Source organism: Accipiter gentilis, chromosome 33 (assembly GCF_929443795.1).
Source record: "Accipiter gentilis chromosome 33, bAccGen1.1, whole genome shotgun sequence".
Classification (NCBI taxonomy): Eukaryota; Metazoa; Chordata; class Aves; order Accipitriformes; family Accipitridae; genus Astur; species Astur gentilis.
The window spans coordinates 4,093,354-4,111,170 of record NC_064912.1 but is presented as its reverse complement, the minus strand read 5'-3'; the positions used below and the strand labels follow the sequence as shown (position 1 = coordinate 4,111,170).

The following is a 17,817-nucleotide window of genomic DNA, read 5'->3' as shown; positions in this document are numbered from 1 at the left end:
TGTATCCCCTGCCTGCAGCTCTCCCCAGGCAGTCACAGCCCCGGCACAGCAGGCTGTGCTTTAAAGACCAGCAGCTTCTCCGATTTGGGAATCTGCCTTCCAGGGCAACGTACTTGCCTATGCGGGACGCTGGACAAGGTGCAAACGTCAGCTCGGTCACAGCTCCCCTGGGACACACGTGAACAGCAGCGGCATTTTCAGCCTGCAGTGGTGCTCGGCAGCCTGAGGAAGGCCACGGGGCTCCTCATGCCATGCCAGTGACTGGCAGCAGACCTGGCAAAGGAAGGTCTGAAAGTCAAACGCAGCAAAAACAAGGCTTCTGCCTTCCAGCTAACACTGAACTACCACTGCTGTACAGACTAGAGAGCTACAACCTCCCCTGGCGTCGCCCAGAATTGAACACCTGCTTATAGAAGGGTTAAAAACAAATGCCCACCAGCCTGGCGGAGTTTGGAAATTCTGCACATGTAGGAATTTCCTTCTGCTCCATCTTGGTTCAGGTGATGGCCTGAAGCGTGAGCTTTAAATGCCCCTGAACCAGCAGTGCAAACATCAGCATTATTTACAGCCTTCTATAAAAAAGGACCACTGCAGCATCCTGTGGTGTGTCAGAGCACAGAGTATTGTACCACCACTGAAAAGGGGGGCCAGGGAACAGCTTCCCCACGGCCACGAGCCAAAGGGCATGAGTGGAGATCTAGACTGCCATTCATTTCCCAAGTGCCAACAGGAAAACTAATTTTTCTGTTCAAAATGAGGAAGGGCTGCTTGTGACCTACTCAGATGTCCCAGGGCTGAAAATGCACCACTTGTTCCCTGTTACTTTACCCCATTCCCAAGCCATTAGCAAAGCCTCGAGGTTGGTCTGTGCCCTGGCACAAGCCAGGAGTGGGCCGGGGGATTCTCCAGGCAGAGGCTTTCAGTGGCTCTGAGGATCAGTGGATGTTGAAGCTCGGCCCCTCTAGAAAGAAAACAATTATTTCTGTAATAAAAATGAGCTGCTTGAGTGACAGAGGAACTTGAGAGCGCAGCTCTCAGCTCAGCTACCAGAGGCACTATAGGTACAATCCCACCACATCTGGGGCACAGCTGGCACGGAGGGACATTGCTGTTAAAGAGGTCTTCACCTAAGGTAGGATGTAACTCCTACAGGGTGGAGGAGAACCACTCTTCACACTTAAATAACATTTAACCAAGGTCCATAAAAGCTAAAACATACCAGTCGTAATAGTCTCATCATTATGTTTTACCAAATGCCAGACCAAAGGTCACACCGAGAGTCTTCATTCTGTATTTCCTTCTCTGAACCTTTCAGCATTTCTGAGTTAATGATTAGAAATTATCAGAAACTTTCAAGAGAAATTTTTCTCTGTATGTCATTCCCCAGGCACCAGCCAGGCACAGTGAAGCATGTGGTTTCAGCTGGCTTCTTCCTTGATATTTTTTAGGAGCCCAGCTGGAAATGTTTGGAGCTGTTGGAGCTTTTCCACACACTCTGTGTGAGAGGAAGACACTTGCCAGGCTTGCCTGTGCCTGGACACTCACACATAGCACGAGTTTCCTTTCCACTTCAGCGGGAAACCTGAGGGAACTTCATCTCCACAGGATTCACTACACTTCCTTCTCATTTGATTGCATCAGGCAAACAAGTTCAAAAATGACTAGGAAAGGGCTGCCTCCACACACTTCATTGCTATGGGAGTCCCTAAAGGACTTGCTACACACTGAATTTTGAAATCATTGAAATGAGCCATTTCTGTTTACTTGAACCATTTTTTTCCCCAGGTTTCTCAGTTCATGAATATGTGTTCTTTTTCCAGTTTTGTCTAATTTGAAATTAGAAACTGTTTCCTTTTCTGCAGATCCTTTGCAGAATGGGAAAAACAGCTTATGCTGAGGGCTCTGTTGATAATGCGTATTTATAAGATAATGCTACTGTGGCTGTATTCTTTCTGTTCTGCATAATTTATATCAATGTTCAATTTGGTTATAGAAAAGGTGAAAGAAAGAAGCAGGTAAAGTGTGGAGCTGACACAGATGATTAAGTTAATCCGAATTAGTTAGGAAGCCACTGTGAACTATATGTAGCTGGAGCTGATGGGCTGAATGTGAAGTCAAGGGGAGCCTGAACGCAGATAAGCTCTGCAGACAAAAGGAGGAATTCAGTGCTTTTTTTGCAGCCCCATTTCACGCTCAAAAAGCATCTAAACTCCTTGGGGCCATGAGTTCCCCCCAGCCACATGTGAATGTGAGATCAGTGAGGTAAAGGCTGGAGGAGAGATGTGGAGGGAGGGCAGAAGGCGCCAGGGGAGAAACCCAAGTCCACGAGCAGGGAGCAGAGCAGCTCCCAGCTGAACTCTCCTTACCAGGAGACCCAGACAACACTTGCTGCTTTTCCAGCCTGGCATTGGGGCAATCACTTTTTTTGGTCCACTTTCCTTCTCCTTCTGTCTCTCCGTGCTCCTGGTTGGTACTTGCAGGTGTCCTGCCACTGGCTGACCAAGATTGGCTAGCACTGCCTGCGCACTTGGGGCACTGCCCTCAGATGCGATCTCTCCACAAAATGGAAGTGCTGGTTTTTATTCTGGTCAGGCTTTCAGAGACCAGATATAAGCCAGGAATGCTAGAAATGTCCATGAACCAGGAAAGAAGGAAATACAGTAGTGTCATGAAGGCATAAAAAACAGAACAGAAGTCACCCCTGCAATTGCATTGTGCAGTCAGTTTCCCATGGATGCTGGAGAACTTCCACTGGTCCAAAAGACGTGTTCTCTGGGGCATTACTCCTTCCAGGAGTTCCTTACTGCTTTATAGATTTTAGCACTTGTCTGCAAGGCTCTGAAACATTTCAAGGGGAAATCAAGAGGCGTTCAACTCTTCTGTCAGTGTGCACCGTGTGTTCACATTAGCACTCTGCCACATGGTTCTCCATGGGATGGAAGTCATGCCCAGCCCCTAGCCCAGCGTCCTGCCTGCATGCCTGAGCATGTGCCAACAGGTCATTTGAGGTAAGATGAGGAGAATGGGTTTGTCACCACTGACTTACCTGCCTAGTCACATCCTGTGTATGTGTGTCTCTTGGCGTCAGAAATATAACATGAGCTGCTGTCTTAACCCAGCTCTGTCTGCTGGTTTCTCTCTCCACAGTCTGGCATGGGGCTCTTTCACCTGCTGCATGGCGGCCTCCGTTACTACCTTGAACTCTTACACTAAGACTGTCATTGAGTTCAGACACAAGCGCAAAATCTTTGAGCAGGGCTTTCGAGAAGAGCAGAACTTCCTAGACCAGGAAGCCATCAAGTACTTCAGAGAAAGGTCAGTGCAGTCAGTCTCTCGATCAGTGGAGGATTTCATGGACGCTGCTAGTCTCAGAAAATCCAGGCTCTCACCCTTTTCAGCGCATGTGGGTGACGTTTCTGAGATACTTGGAGAAGATGTGTGTTAGAAACAAACACAAAAGATCCTCCTTGATCTGTTTTTTTCTTAAATTTTGTGATGTCCCAGTGCCTGCCTTTTCTCATATACTCATTAAATACAAAACTCACAAGCCCTTACAGTATGCATCTGATTCACAGCAATACATAAAAGCCATGCTGCCAATGCAAGCCAATATTCCCTCTCTGGAAAGGTAAAACTGTGGCGATATAACAAATGTTACAGCCATCCTTTCTCAGCACATGTAATAGGCACCTCCCAGTAATCCTAATGGCTGCTGAGACATTTTCCAGCCACCGCTAGACCACTTTGGAGTTGCCATCTTCCATAGTCACACGCCTCCAACCCATCCCAGGCTCCTCCACACAAATACAGCGCATACATTATATGCACTGCAGGAACATCCACACAGTGCCACCCACACTGCTACCAGGGTCTTAGATGGACTCCAAGAAGTCCTGTGTGAGCCCTGAAGGCCCAGAGAGGCTCCTTCACCCTGCCCCTCAGCGCGCACTGCCCACCTGCCACACCGCTGACCCCATGCACTCTTAGTTGGCCCATGAGGCTGCACTGGGATACTTGCCACCCTCCTTCTTTGTGAGAAGGTTAAGGCTTTGCTGAAAATTGCAGAACGTGAAGAACACACAAATATTGACCTCGCACAGCAGGGAAGGTGTGATGGACTCCATAGGGCTACCTTTGCGGAATGAGGAGCTGATAAGTACAGAGAATCCTCACCAAAAGCCTATTGTTGAAAATAACGTAACGATATTTTGGGAGCAGAAAACATAAGGAGGATTCATTCTTGTTCTTCTGACCAGTGTGGCAGTTTCTCAGTGATAGGAGAGAGTTGTTGGGAAGCTCTGGAAATGATCAGACACTTCAGTATCAAAGTGAGGAGCTCTACTGAGCAGGAGGAACTAGAGAACTTCCATGTTTATTACTTTGCTTCGGTTACCCAACCTTAACTAACAGTCTCTGTTTTTACAGTTATTCCTCTGCCAACTTCCAAGTTATCACTCCACCTTTCAGACAGTCTGGAAGGATGAGAGAAATGATTCAAACAACCATGACTTTCCTAATTTTGCATTTAGACATGACAGTGAATTTTAAAATATACTGTGTGTGAGAAAAAAAAAAACCAAACACAGTGAAGAGGAAATGGTCAGCATGTGCCTCAGGAGAAATCAACAGTCAGTGAGGGAAAACAGTCAGCTGAGGGAAAGCAGTCAGCCGAATTAATGAAGTGAGAATTGCAGATGAGAGACCGGCAGAATTGTAAGCAACCGAGTGTGTTATATTACATTGGGAAATGCTAAGGAAACTACGTACCACTGCGTCCCTTTCTGGAACTGTAAATAGCAAAAAACATTAATGGCATAGAGGACAGTTATCCTCTTTATCTCACACAGGTATTGTGCAGTTTGATTTTGATTCCTCTTGCACTCACCATATTACACAACCTTCCCCCCCCCCCCCCCCTCCATTTTTATATACATGTAAGTCAATACCACATAACACTTTACAATCAAATCCATGTTGGACTAGTTGTAATCTGAGAGACCTTCACCTCAACATGCTAGATAAACAGGTGAAGGGCCCCAAGGAATGACAAAAAGCCGAATGCAGCATCAAGGCTTATTCAGGTCTCTTGGAAGGAAAGTCAGAACTTACCTACCCAACTAGCAGGGTATTTAACACACATATGCCCAAGGCAAGTGACAAGTCCCACCTTGGCCAGTACAATCCAATGTGGTTTTTAACTCTTATTTTATATGTATCCTTCAAAACAAGTTCCATACTAGGCAACATGCCTATAGAACAGCCTGTTCCCTGTGACTCCTCTGTATACTGGTCAGAGCCACCCTGACCAGTACACGGAGACAATGCTTCATCTCTACCATTTGCTTTATGACTGGACTGTATATTTTGTTCTGTCCTTCCAGCTTCCTTGCTCATTTTGAATTTGTGTGAACAATTCACTTGTCGGTCACATCCTCCAAGCCCCTCCACACACACTTGGCAAACACAGCTCAAGCATGTGGTGTTCCCAAACTTCATGATTATGACTTTCTTTTTTTATATCACATTATTTTAATTGTTGTATCTGAATACCTAATAAGAAGCCCAGAGACAGTGTTACCATGGGATCATTCCAGAGATTTAAAGCTTTGAAGCATTACATCAATTTTTTTTTTTTTTTTTTTTTAAGTTAGCATATTCATGATCAGCATCACTACTGTGACTTGGGAATACTCGGACACTGCCAGGAGTCCAAGGGTCATCAATTAGCAACAAGATGTTGCTACATGCTGTGGGTGCCAGCAGTCCCAGCAAGCACACAACTTCCCCTGGCTCCAATCTTCCTTTGCACAAATAGAAAATGACTTAAATTCTCTTTCCTTCCTGTGCATATACCCAGGGATACTTCACATTCCCTCCTACTCCTACACCTCCATGTTCCTTTTCATACCTCATAAATAAAACCCTCCAGCCTTTCTTCCTTCCAGTTCCTTTGTACATATCGCTACCCTCTTTTCATGTTCCTTTGCCTCAGTACACATCCAGCACCCACTGTATGCACACATCTAGCCTCTGTGTTGACTAGACTTCATGCAATAGGCAGTTTTCTAAGAGCAATACATTTCTAGTGAAAGTTAAAGGTTAATCATTATTCCCAACAGCTGCACTTTATCTTCTGGGAGACAGGGAAGAAAAGCATCAGCCCCATTTTGCCTGATAAAAGTTTTTTTGTTGGAATATTCTTCTACAGGCCCCTGCTCCCAGAGAAGAAACTTGCTTTATGAAAAATACTGACAGTAAAATACCACTGATCTTGCAAGTACTTTGTCGAACACAATATCATTGCACTTCACTTAATTTTAATTGCATGTAACTGCATGTAACAACAGAAGATTTACTGGAGACCTATTAGATGAAAGAGCTGAAATGCTCTCTTGAGAGCTCCCAGTTCAAGAAGCGTGTACCACATGCACCACCCAGTGCAGGAGATGCAGGGGATAAGCCACATCAACGCACGGCTTGCTGTCCTGACCCCCTCCTTCTCCATCGGCTCACCCCATGCCCTCCCCTAGCATGTCAGCCTTGCACCGTCTGCCTAACTGCTGCTTGTTAACTCCTGTCTCTGCATCCTAAGAACTGTCTCAGCTGTGAAGAACATAGGAAAGACCTTTAAAATGACACGAATATATGTGTACTCCCCAAATGCCGCTCCACAGCCTGGTTTGACTCCACCTTAAATGGCGCATATAGTTATCCAGCCTAAGTCCACACATAAGCACAACCAAGTCGCAAACAGACAGCTTACACAGGGGGAACCAAATTCTCCAACTACCTGCAACTGCAAAGACACAGACTTTGCCTCTCAACAGCTAAGCATCTTACTGTTTCTATCACTGGGGAAACATTTAAACAGCTGCTGAAAAATCAAAGGTTCGTGGTGTTACATTCAACAATTATTTCCTTCCCAGGCCTGGGATACTTTGAAAAGTCCAGACAAAATAGACTCTGTAGTTCACACCATAAAATCAAAAGATATTATAGCTCTTCAGATATAAAAGATATGATAGCTCTCAGGTAAATGATACAGGCTTGGAGGTATTATTCATATATTAAGTGTTCTAAAAAATTATCAGTAGAATTGTCTGCAACATGTCAGCTTTCAGTCTTTGCCCTATTATTGGTTGTCCTCCCTTTTTCTCTGGTTTTCCTTTGAACTGAATATTTGTCTACATCTTTTGCTTATCTTTTTAAATATTTTAGGTTTTTAGGTGTCAATTACTAATAAGTATCTCCCTTCCTTCCCTCCCAATTTCCCTTTCTTCTCTGTTTCATATGAATACTCTTGCCCCTTCGATCTTGAGCATGGTCAATTGTCTACAGTTCACACCAGCTAGCAGAGGAGGAACCCTCTATATACCTTTCTGCTTCCTTTGCTCTGAGGATTCTTACAGATAAGTCAAAGGGACAGGGATTCTTTGTTATCTCCTATATAGTCTGATACACTATATGTGACAGTCAGCTGAAGGAATGTCAATGTGCCAGGATCTTCTCCTCTTCCACTGCCCAGCTATTTGGCTTCTGTAATGCCCTGCAGCACACAGATAGCAGCTCCAGGACTGCTGTCCCTTTGCTACTGCCACAGAGATGTAGCTGCTCCACAGCGGGGTCATGTCATGACATCCCACACTTTCCTCCCTACCCTGCACAAGTGTACCTGTAAGGCCCTAAGAAAATGAGACCCACAAGCAGGAGCCTGGGGTAACCCTTCCAGCGCAGCACTAACTTCAGCGCACCCAGACTCTCAAATCTTCAGCTTTCTTAGAGTAACATCTAATAAATGCACAACCATCTAGTTTGGGGGTTCTAAAAAGGCAGTGAAAGGAAGGCAAGATGGAAATCAGTAGCAGCCATAGAAGTTTAGCAGCTTTGCCCATATGACTGTGTAATAATTAGGACGCACCCACAAGAATTGCGCTCATTTAGACCAACTGACTACACGGATACTATAGTCACATCCATTCAGGCGAGGGACAGTGCAGCTAGGTTATTCACATTGAATGTCTTTCCCAAGTTTGTCCCCAGTTTCTTGCCTTCCTTTTTTCACGTATTAAAAAAATCCCCTTTCAGCCACTCGCCATCACCTTTCCTTGCTCCCAGAACTCTGGTGGACTTTGCTTTCAGGTAAAGAACGAAAACTTTCCTCTCTGCTTCTTTGGTATGCTGGAGGGAAGGCAGAAAGTGTTAGTGGGGCAGATGGAGACCCTAGGGCAATAGTCACCACTGCCAGAACAAGGACGGTTGTAGCTACGGGGAGGAAGATCTGGGGCAAGGGAACATAGAGGCTTGGGGTGAGAGTATGTGAGGATTGGAGCCTGGGGTCAGGGACAAGGGGTCTGAAAGGGTGGAAATCAAATGCAGGTCAGATCCTTGTGGACAGCTAGTCACTGCCTTGAGCAAGGAATAAAAAGTTAGTGAAGTGATAAAAGAAACCTCGAATTCCCCGTTGCCCTCTTTTACTGTTGACAAGAGGAGAAAGAGTAGCAGCTTTTGGAAATGCCTCCATGCCTGGTCAGGCTGTGTGAGGGCAGGGGTGTTGAATCCCATTGGAACTGAAGCCACTGCAGACTGGGGTAAGGAGGTTAGCCCACCCCGGCACCAGTGGGAGAGGGGACCCTAGAGATCAGCATAGCCTTGTCTCCAGTCTGATATCCAGCCTTTTGCTTGCTGTGAAGCAAATCTCACTTATTAGATGCTGTTAAACCAACAAAGAGATTCAGCAAGTAAACCTGGAAGATTCAGCCTTCCACAGTTCACTCATCCATAGCACAACATTTGCCAACTTGCAGCTGTCCATCAACACCCATTGTAGCATTGCAGCTGATTTCACAACATTTTTCTTGCTGACTGAGCCCTTACTCTGATCTGCAAAACCAACCCAACATCAGGCAGATGCTACTGGTGAAATTCTAGAGTGAAATGAGTTCAAACTGCCATTGATACCACTGCAGACAAAATGTCTCTGCAGGGATAGAAAATGCAGGTTTGAAGCGCTAGGAGCAGTCTGAAACAGACAGCGGGACCAAAGCTATTGCAGAGATAATAAATCAGGACCATTCACAACCTTATGAGAATCAGAACTTTTCAAATCATCATTTGCATATGCTATTTGTTCTTTTTTTGTACATTTCTCTAATGCATCTTACTCACAACTCGCTTTCTCTAACTCCATTGTACTCATATAAGTCGTTGTGCAGATCATAACAACGCTTTCCAAAGACATGCCAACCTTTTGCTCTGATTTCCTCCTTGGTCACCTAAATATCTGAACAGGTTTTAAGCTACTGACCTACCATACTTTCCATTTACAGAGTCAGTATCTTTTCACATGGACATCAATAAGAATTTCCAATCTGACTATTCACCTTTCATTAGCACACAGGGATGACTGTAACGTTCTGCCTTGGATTTATTCTGTACTTTATTCTGCAACACAGGAAGGTTTATCCGCAGAGCTGTTCCTTCTGGAAAATTACACGGACTGGCAGTTAAATGGTGTAGCACTAGCAACATACCCACTTCCAACACACACGTACTGTACCATGCCGTTAGTCCCCGACGCTTAGATTCATCCTGAAGAGTGAAAGAGTGGGAGAGACGCAGCCCTGAGCCCCTCATTTCTATTCCCCATGGCCTCTTTACATGAGCTTTCCCCTGAGAGGGGCAAAGCCAATGGAACCAAGTCCTTCCTGAGACCATTACGATCTCCATAATGGGCCTGGCTGGCTATAGAGGGAGGAGCCCAGGTATGTTGTACTCCTATTGATTTTGACCCTTCCATTTCTGTACATTTGGGAGCAGCCTTTGTTTCTGTTAAAGGTGCTACTTCTATATTCTCTTTTCCAGGACTGAGGAGGAGAGGGCTGAGGCTGGGGACCTGAGGTTACAGTGCCTCCATAGCTGCTCCCCAAATAGTAAGTGACCATGGCTCAAATATATCCAACACACAATGGCTTGTACTGTCCCCACACTGGCTCCTTGGGGTTAAGAATAAGGTTTGGAGTAGGAAGCTGTGAAAATAGAGGTTTGTAACTTTCCCAGACAGTGTTGCCCAAATGATAATCAACTTGCATATGAACAGTAAAAAATTCTCCAGGATTCAATTTAGGATGTGCACTATCCTATAATTTTATGTTATCTCAAGAAGCTGTGACTTCATAGTAGTTTAAAAATATGCTCTAATTTACACCTGTATGACTTTCATTATCACTACCTTTTTTCATCTATATTTATCACCAATTCATGATGATGCATGCTATTGAATATAAAAATGATTGAAAGCAGCTTTGGTAGACAATAATGTTAGCATAATTAATGCCATTTCTTGCACTTACTTACTCAGAAAATTGCTATGCTTTTATTCAGTGCTTGCAAAAATTCTTACTTTAAGCTATGGGAATCAGTGGTTCAATGTACGGAGCAATATTGGAGCATGGCTCCTGCCCTGCTCTGAATACTATACTTTTCCTTTACTCTCCAGGAAAGATGTGTGCCGTTTCATGCATCTATTTCCTTGCAAAGAAAGCAAATGATTCTTCAGTCAGCAGGAGGGAGACTTGGGAAAGCGACTTGCTGACTCTGCGCTATTAAATTTTGGAAACCTCATAGCATATTGCTGCCTCTGTCTTGCTGAGATGCACGTCTCAGCCACATACTTACTGAAGCTTGATGTCCATAAACCTAATAATTGAGGGTCCTGATCCCCCATCAGACCTGCTGGAACAGCTCTCCAGTCCCATGTCACTGCGGGTGGTCTCCTCACAGACATGATAGTGCTAGCACTGCTTTCCAGCTCACTTGGTAGCTCCTGCTCCTTGAAAATGTCATGTCAGTTATGGACCTTTCCACAGGCAGATCCACATCCTTCATTTTCACAGGCCTGAAAATGTCTATTAGTACAAAATTTATCCGGGTCATATTTCCCAAGAAAATTCCCTGCCTGCCAAGATACTGGCTAGTGCTCAAATGTGCTTATTTCATTATGAAGACTGTCCAAATGTCTTTGTTTCAAAGAACAAATAACAATTCTTGGCATTAGGTGTTCTAAGGAATAGAAACAAGGCTCTGTTGGTTCTACAGCCAGCCCTGCCCCAGTACTTCAATTTAAAGGACACATAGCTTACCTCCATAGGTGTGCTGACAGTGCTGTAAAAGCAAACGGCAAACAAGAAGTCCGGTATCAGGTTAAAGTACAGTGTCTATTCTTTGATATTGCATCAGTTTCAGCTTCACATCAGTTACCTACTGTAATGAAATCAGATCAATATTAATAAAGTGACATGAGTGAAGTTCTGCTCTCAGTTCACAGTTTACTTACGAATCCAACTTAAGCTTCAGAATCTTTGTTATTCATGCTTATTAGGGAGGAAAAAACAGTAGTTACTGCTGCTCAGAATGGCACAAAGCCTTACAACCTTCCAATAAAAGTCTCCTTCCTGGAACAAGGCCCCTTATGCCATGACTGGCCTGTACCTGATCAGAGGATTCTCCTTAATGTTGTTTCTAGCTTCACATACTCCCACTCTTCTTTGTTGCATTACCCATGCAACAGGCTCATGGCCAGCAGAGAATTGTTAATGGCAAGAGAAGGACATGGGAAGTGCTTTGCTAAAGTCAGAGCAGCCACAAAGGTTTCGCTGGCCCTTTCGTCATCCAGGGGCCTGCCTGCATGAACGAAGAGGGCACATCACCCAGAACAGACCAAACCCTCACCATTGCTTGGTCAACTCGCCCCCTGCATTCCACTAGCAGAGTAAATGCCGGCAGATCATTTTGAGCACTTTTTGAACTCTTCACGCAGAGGTGGTCCAGTACCAGTAGGACACAAGGACATATCAACAGAAGTTATTCCAGCTGCTCGCTTCAACCAGCATTTCATTCCTTGGAGGACTTGTCAGCTGCCCTCGCTTAGAAATGCTCTGGGGCTGTTCTAATTTGAACCAAACAGCATATAAGGAATACTCACTCTTCCTCAGACATCATGCTTTTTTCTGTCTTTCCACAAAGACAAAACAGGTCATCTGGTCCTTGTTGTGAGGCAAAGATTTTGGGGGAGTGTCACTGTAAAGTGAAACACTAAAAACTTTAAATAAAAGAACAAGACTGAGCAGTTGTAGAAGACAAACACCAACTGGCCAGGTGATTTTGGAAAAGAGAATATTAAAGGTTTGTGAGCAGCCCAGGTCACTGTGAGAGCACAGGTAGCACAAAGGGCTTTATGCCAGTCCGGGACCAGGGGAGGTTCCTCTGTTGGCGAGCATAAGCTATCCATTTTGACAAGTGGCCTGAAATTACAAATTTCATCAGAAGGTTGATTCCAGAGGAGTCTTGATCGGGGCAATACAATATTCAGGCTTGATAATTCTGTATTAAACCATTTAATGTTCATCACTACACTATAATTTTCCTTTAAAAGGGTTTAAACTTGCCTGAGCTGGGCTAAAAACAGCATCAGGGAGCTCTAGCTATAAATTGGCATCCTCTGCTCCCGCCAAGCTACCTTCCTGTGCAAACATATGGCGCTGGCCCCTATACATCTAATATCCCCAGTCATGTTTTGTTCATACCAAACTTGGCATTTCCATTGCAAAGTTCTAAACACTCTTAATAGTCTATTTGCTCTCATTTTTTATTTTGGAGGTCTCAACTTTTTCTTTCAGAAGTGCAGGGCTGGGAGATCTCAATACACCAGTTGTGCACAGTCACTACACAAAGACAACAGAAGTTTCACATCAGAATTTCTTGTTATTGCAGTTATTTATTACCAAGAAATGCTCACTGTTATTAGGCTCCAGAGCAGTTGTACCTGATTTCAGACATCTATATGTCCATGCCACTTCCACCTTCTCCTCCAGTCTTCTCCCACCACTAGGCATTAATACTACGAGCCTGCTGCTTTGATCAATGTGCCTGGGACCCCCCAGGGCAGAAGGAAGAGGTATGGATGATAGATGTAGAACAAGGGGTAAGAGAGAGGTGGGAGAAATGTCACAAAGGACAAGGAGGGACAGGTATGGTGGCAAAGCTAAAGAGGAGACGGGTAGCTCAGAAAAGCCAAGAGCTGAGCAGGAAACAGCATATACTTATTGTCTGTGGCTAAAGGCCTTGGTTGTTGTTTGAGGCAGATAAAACCAGGGTCCAGGATACCAGCTTTTCTCATAGAAAACTGAAAGGCTATTCAAAATGAATTCAGCATTAAAAAAATAATATAGTCACTGTTTTGGCAGTGTGGGCATTTTAGGAGGTCCACCTGACAAAGAGGAGGCCTTCAAAAAAAATAATTTATTCTCATATCATCACCCTGCAGGCATTTCCCCTGGGTCCATCCCACAGTTCTTCTACCATCCTCCCACCCCTGGCTGTCTACAGTAAGATGTATGCAACCAGCCCCTCAGTGCTTCACTGTAAAGCACGTTGTCATTTTTTTCTATTCAAACAAGATCATCAGAAGAACTCTAGATTTAAAATATGCTGGAAATTATTCATAAAAAAAGAATATCCACTGTTTTTAATTGGTCTCAAGTGCCACAGAAGGGAAGTGGTGCTGGATTTGCAGGCAACTTTCAAATGTCTCTATATTCAGTGCTACAAAAAGTCTATTGCACAAGCTCAGCTGGAGAGGGCAAGGCACAGACGGCAGACAAGGTCACTCTGACAACGGGGAACATGCTTTATATGCTGAGCAGCACGGGGCTGGAAGGAGGCAGACAACAAGGGCTTGACGCATTTGAAGTGTCGCTCAAAGTTGAGTCAAGGTTTCTCCTTGTGGAGGTACCTGACAGCTGCAATCACCTTCCTATTTCATGTCAGCATTGATTTCAACTCCAGGTCTTGCAATTCTTGCTGTAATTTATTCAGTTCATAGTGATTCACTACATAAAAACAGGTGGAAAAAAATCCCCTCTGATAAAGCACCATGGTTACGGATCTAAGATCCAGCCTCGCTATATTGAAAGCGATGGGAATTTCATTCCTGTCTTCAGGCAAACCCTTGCCCACTAGGAAACTCCAAAGTTATAGGTCTCAGTTCTTTCCTCATTTACTTCTGCTAAAATCCAGACTGACATTTTGCTTTAACAAGCTTGAGATTGCTTCTTAAGCGACCAGCACCTCTGCTTCTGAGATAAGCATGGTGATAAAAGTAAATTCAGTCCCATGTTTAGCACTGCAGCCAGTGAAAATTAAAGGGTGGAAAAGAAAAGCAAAATAAAGCAATAGTTCATAATACTTTTTTGTTTCCTCCAGTGCACAGGTGAATTGGAAATGGTTTTTATATAAATCTCAGTGAGATTAGTTACGAAACGTGTTTTCTGCCACTCTTTTAAATTGCATCTTTCAATAAATGTTCCATCTCCTACAGCTAATCCTGGATTTATGCAAAAAAAACCCAAACAACCAAGCCACCCAAACCACAAAACACCACAAAAAAGCCAACCCTGTCCAAGACTGCTAAAGATGTAAAATGAAGTGTTTCAGACTGTATATGCACCCAAATAGCCTTTAGGTTACTGTGCATATTATATTTTCCCCCCAGAAAGTAGGTAGGATTGTTGCTCACTTAATGTTCAGATAGTTTTACACAGTAGATTTTTGAGGACAAGTACATATATTTTTAACAAAAAAAGTTATAACGTGCATTTTGATTTTACTTGCTGTAAAATGGGATTTGCTCATCAGAACAAGTTTCCCACACTTTGCTAGAGCAAAAATGATTTCCTGAATGTGGGGTTTTGTAGTGAAGATTAAGGAATGCCTGAGATTTGGCTCTGATTTAAATAACCCAGTAATTTTGTGTTCTTTGGGCCAGAAGATCACCCCTTTCCACTCCTCCTCTCAGTCCCAGAGCAGCCCACAAACTAACAGACAGCTCTCGCCCCATCTGCCTGCTCCCCACGGCGTAGGGATGCTCTCCTTCAACCAGAACCTCTGGCTCTAGAGCCTCACAAGTTTACCGGGTCTTGGAGTCTCTCTGATGAGAAATGAACAATCAATCAGCTTCACCTGTGCCAAATTCCAACTTTCTGAACACCTCCACAGCATGACCAAACACGCTACAAGCCATCATGCCTCGCTTTCAGGAGAGAACAAGAAACAGCAACTCACAAAGGCAACACAACAAAGATGCCCAAGCTCCAGGCTTCCCCTGCTCCCACAGCCCACTCTTCCAAAGGCCTGAGCTACCAACTCTGACTTATACCAAGAAGGGGTAGCAATCCATCTGAGCCAGAGGGCTGTAAGGACACTGGTTTTCCTTTAAAAAACTTTTTTATTTATGAGGGACTCTCCTGCAACAGGCACTATAAAGTTAGTACGGAAGGGGACAGCCCAGAGGCTCCCGTGGAAGCAAGATGGGACTCAGAGGGGAGAAAAGTGAAAGGACAAAGGGAAATGGGGGGGTCGAAATAAGTTCTTTTCATAGTTAGGCAGATTCACTGATTCACAGAATAACACAGAGTGGACAGGGCCTCTGGAGGTCTCTGGTCCAGTCCCTTGCTCACAGCATGTCCTTTAGACCAGGCTGGATGAGGCTGCTTAGTTCCTTGTCCAGCTGAGTTCTGAATACCTGCAAGGATGGAGATCCCAATACCTCTCTTGGCCTTTGTCCCAGTGTTTGAATACCCTCAGGGTGAAAAAGCTTTTCCTTATATCTAGTTGGCAATTCTTGTCTTCCACCCCTGTTCAGCCAGTTTATGAAAGCAAGGCACTTCTGGGGAAGGGTGCTCCCTCTGACATGTGTGTTCTTGTTTTCTCTGCTGCCTGTTTTATAACTCATTTTATGCTTCTTTTTTGGCTCTGTTTTTGTGCAGTAGCTCTGTTACTGTCTGCTTTTCCAATTATAAAAACTCTGAATTTGATTTAAACCTGATAATTATTCTGTGATCTAGCAAAGGCCTTAATTAAAACTATTGAAGCCAATAGGTGTGAGGCATGCTCATTAGGACCTTAAAAATTTGGTGTTTAATTGCATCCAGCACTGAGAAAGGTGTAGGGAGGTGGAAAAGTGAATATGTAGCTAATTCAAGCCACTGGTACTAACAGGCCAGGACTTCATGCACTAGAACTCATATAACCCATCCAGACCAGGATTTTCTGCTGTCTTCCACCACAAGAGGAATATGAATATACCAGATGCACAAGAATACTCAGTTGGTCACTGGTATTGCTACAAAAGTTTGTCATGTCCTTTGGCTGTTAGAAATCCTGAAACATGATCTGCACAGTGCGTATGTTTCTGTTCCCCTTCAAGATCAAGGCGTTTCTAACTGCATCTGCTACCCATCAGGACAATTCCAGTCTACAGGGGTACATCTTCCTCTTTTGCCATCAGTCTTGCCAAACTAAGCAAAATTTAGCCGTAAAAAGCATTAGGATCTCTCCTGCCTGGCAGCAGCCAGCAGAAAAGTACAGGAACCAATATTCGGGAGGGGTAGTCTGGTATCCCCTGCAGCTGGCATTTCAGCCACCTAAAATAGCTGGTCAGCACTGTACACAGTCTATAGCTTGGGGCGGGGGGAAGGGCGGAGGGAGAAAAGTCCTTGACACACCGTGCTGTATAAAAGAAATGTCCTGTAATACCACCACAGGAACAACGATGTCATTCTGTGCTGCCCTTCTGGTTTTATCTTGCCTTTTTATTTATCCCCTAATTCACTGGGTAACTGTGCAGAGCTACCAGGAGATTAATGTGTGGGGCTCCAGCGTGAAGGCAGGTCTTCACACTTTGCAGGGATGATCAAGGGCAGGTCCTGTGGCAACCTGCAAGCCAGGCTTTATCCTTTTGTGTTCTGACTGGAATTTGTCACAGTCAGTATGTCAGTAGCTTTCTTCCCTTCCTGTCCTTCCCCATCAGCAAATCCTTGGTTCTTGCAGAGGTGTATGACTTTTGGGAAGGAGAACACTGACACGCCAGTGGTTATCACACTGATGATAGCTGACGAATGCTTAGCTGGCACCAGGGAGGAACTGGTGCTGAATTTATGTGCCTTAATCTCAAACACTTGTTCTCGGTCATGAGAAGCAGAGGGCTTTACACAGACATGAGAAGCAAATCAGCCTATGGGGAAATACAGTTATGGGAAACAGACTTAAAATGGTTCCAAAAATAAGGCCTAAAATTGTCTTATAAGCCTTTAGCCCAGTCCAGAGGAAAAAGTGTGTTTGTCTTTCTTTAGGGCTTCACAACACCCAGCTCTAAATGTCACTAGCACGCAGAGGAACAGGAGTGACCATAATGCTCAGAAAATACCCCCATTTGCTACGTCAAGCTCTTCCAGTGACACATCAAGCAGCTCTTCACTTTCATCAGAACCAACCAGCCAGATCTCCATGGTTCAGGATCAAACCCTGCTGGACATCTCCTCCATCACTAGATTGGCCCCGGGAGAATCACCAAACCCTCAACCATTTGAGCAAAGAGATAAAAATTTAGCAATATCGTGTTCCAGCCCACTCGGAGCAAGGACTATTCCAGCATCTTGCCCAGCCAGCCCCAGGCTCAGTCTAACACCCAGCTCAGCCAAGCCACAGCAATACTCTGACTCCTCTCCGGTCAGCCCAGGGATCAATGCAACTTCCTTCTACACCTTTTGTCCTCACACAGCACAAAACATACAAGCTTCAGCATCAGATCGCACACTGACCCCAACCAGGAAAAGCACAAGGCCTCCAGCAACAATGACTCCTGAAGATAGTTCCCAGTCTCCTGGCTATTCTAAAACTGGATTAAAGAATACAGGAAAGGGTTTTGAATCAGATCTGGAAGATCCTGATCATGAAAGGTACGTATCCAGACCATACACACGT

At 44.6% G+C, this 17,817-nt stretch overlaps 1 protein-coding gene across 3 annotated transcripts in view; it reads left to right on the top strand.

Annotated features, from left to right (window-relative positions):
- Positions 1-17,817, top strand: part of GSG1L (GSG1 like) — a 58,380-nt gene that overhangs the window by 39,275 nt on the left and 1,288 nt on the right. For 2 of the 3 annotated variants that reach the window (XM_049791514.1, XM_049791513.1), the window contains 2 exons: positions 3,148-3,315; positions 17,187-17,792. In XM_049791514.1, the coding sequence (XP_049647471.1) occupies positions 3,148-3,315; positions 17,187-17,792 (774 nt within the window). The remainder of the gene's footprint in view (positions 1-3,147; positions 3,316-17,186; positions 17,793-17,817) is intronic. The other variant, XM_049791516.1, reaches the window with a different exon arrangement.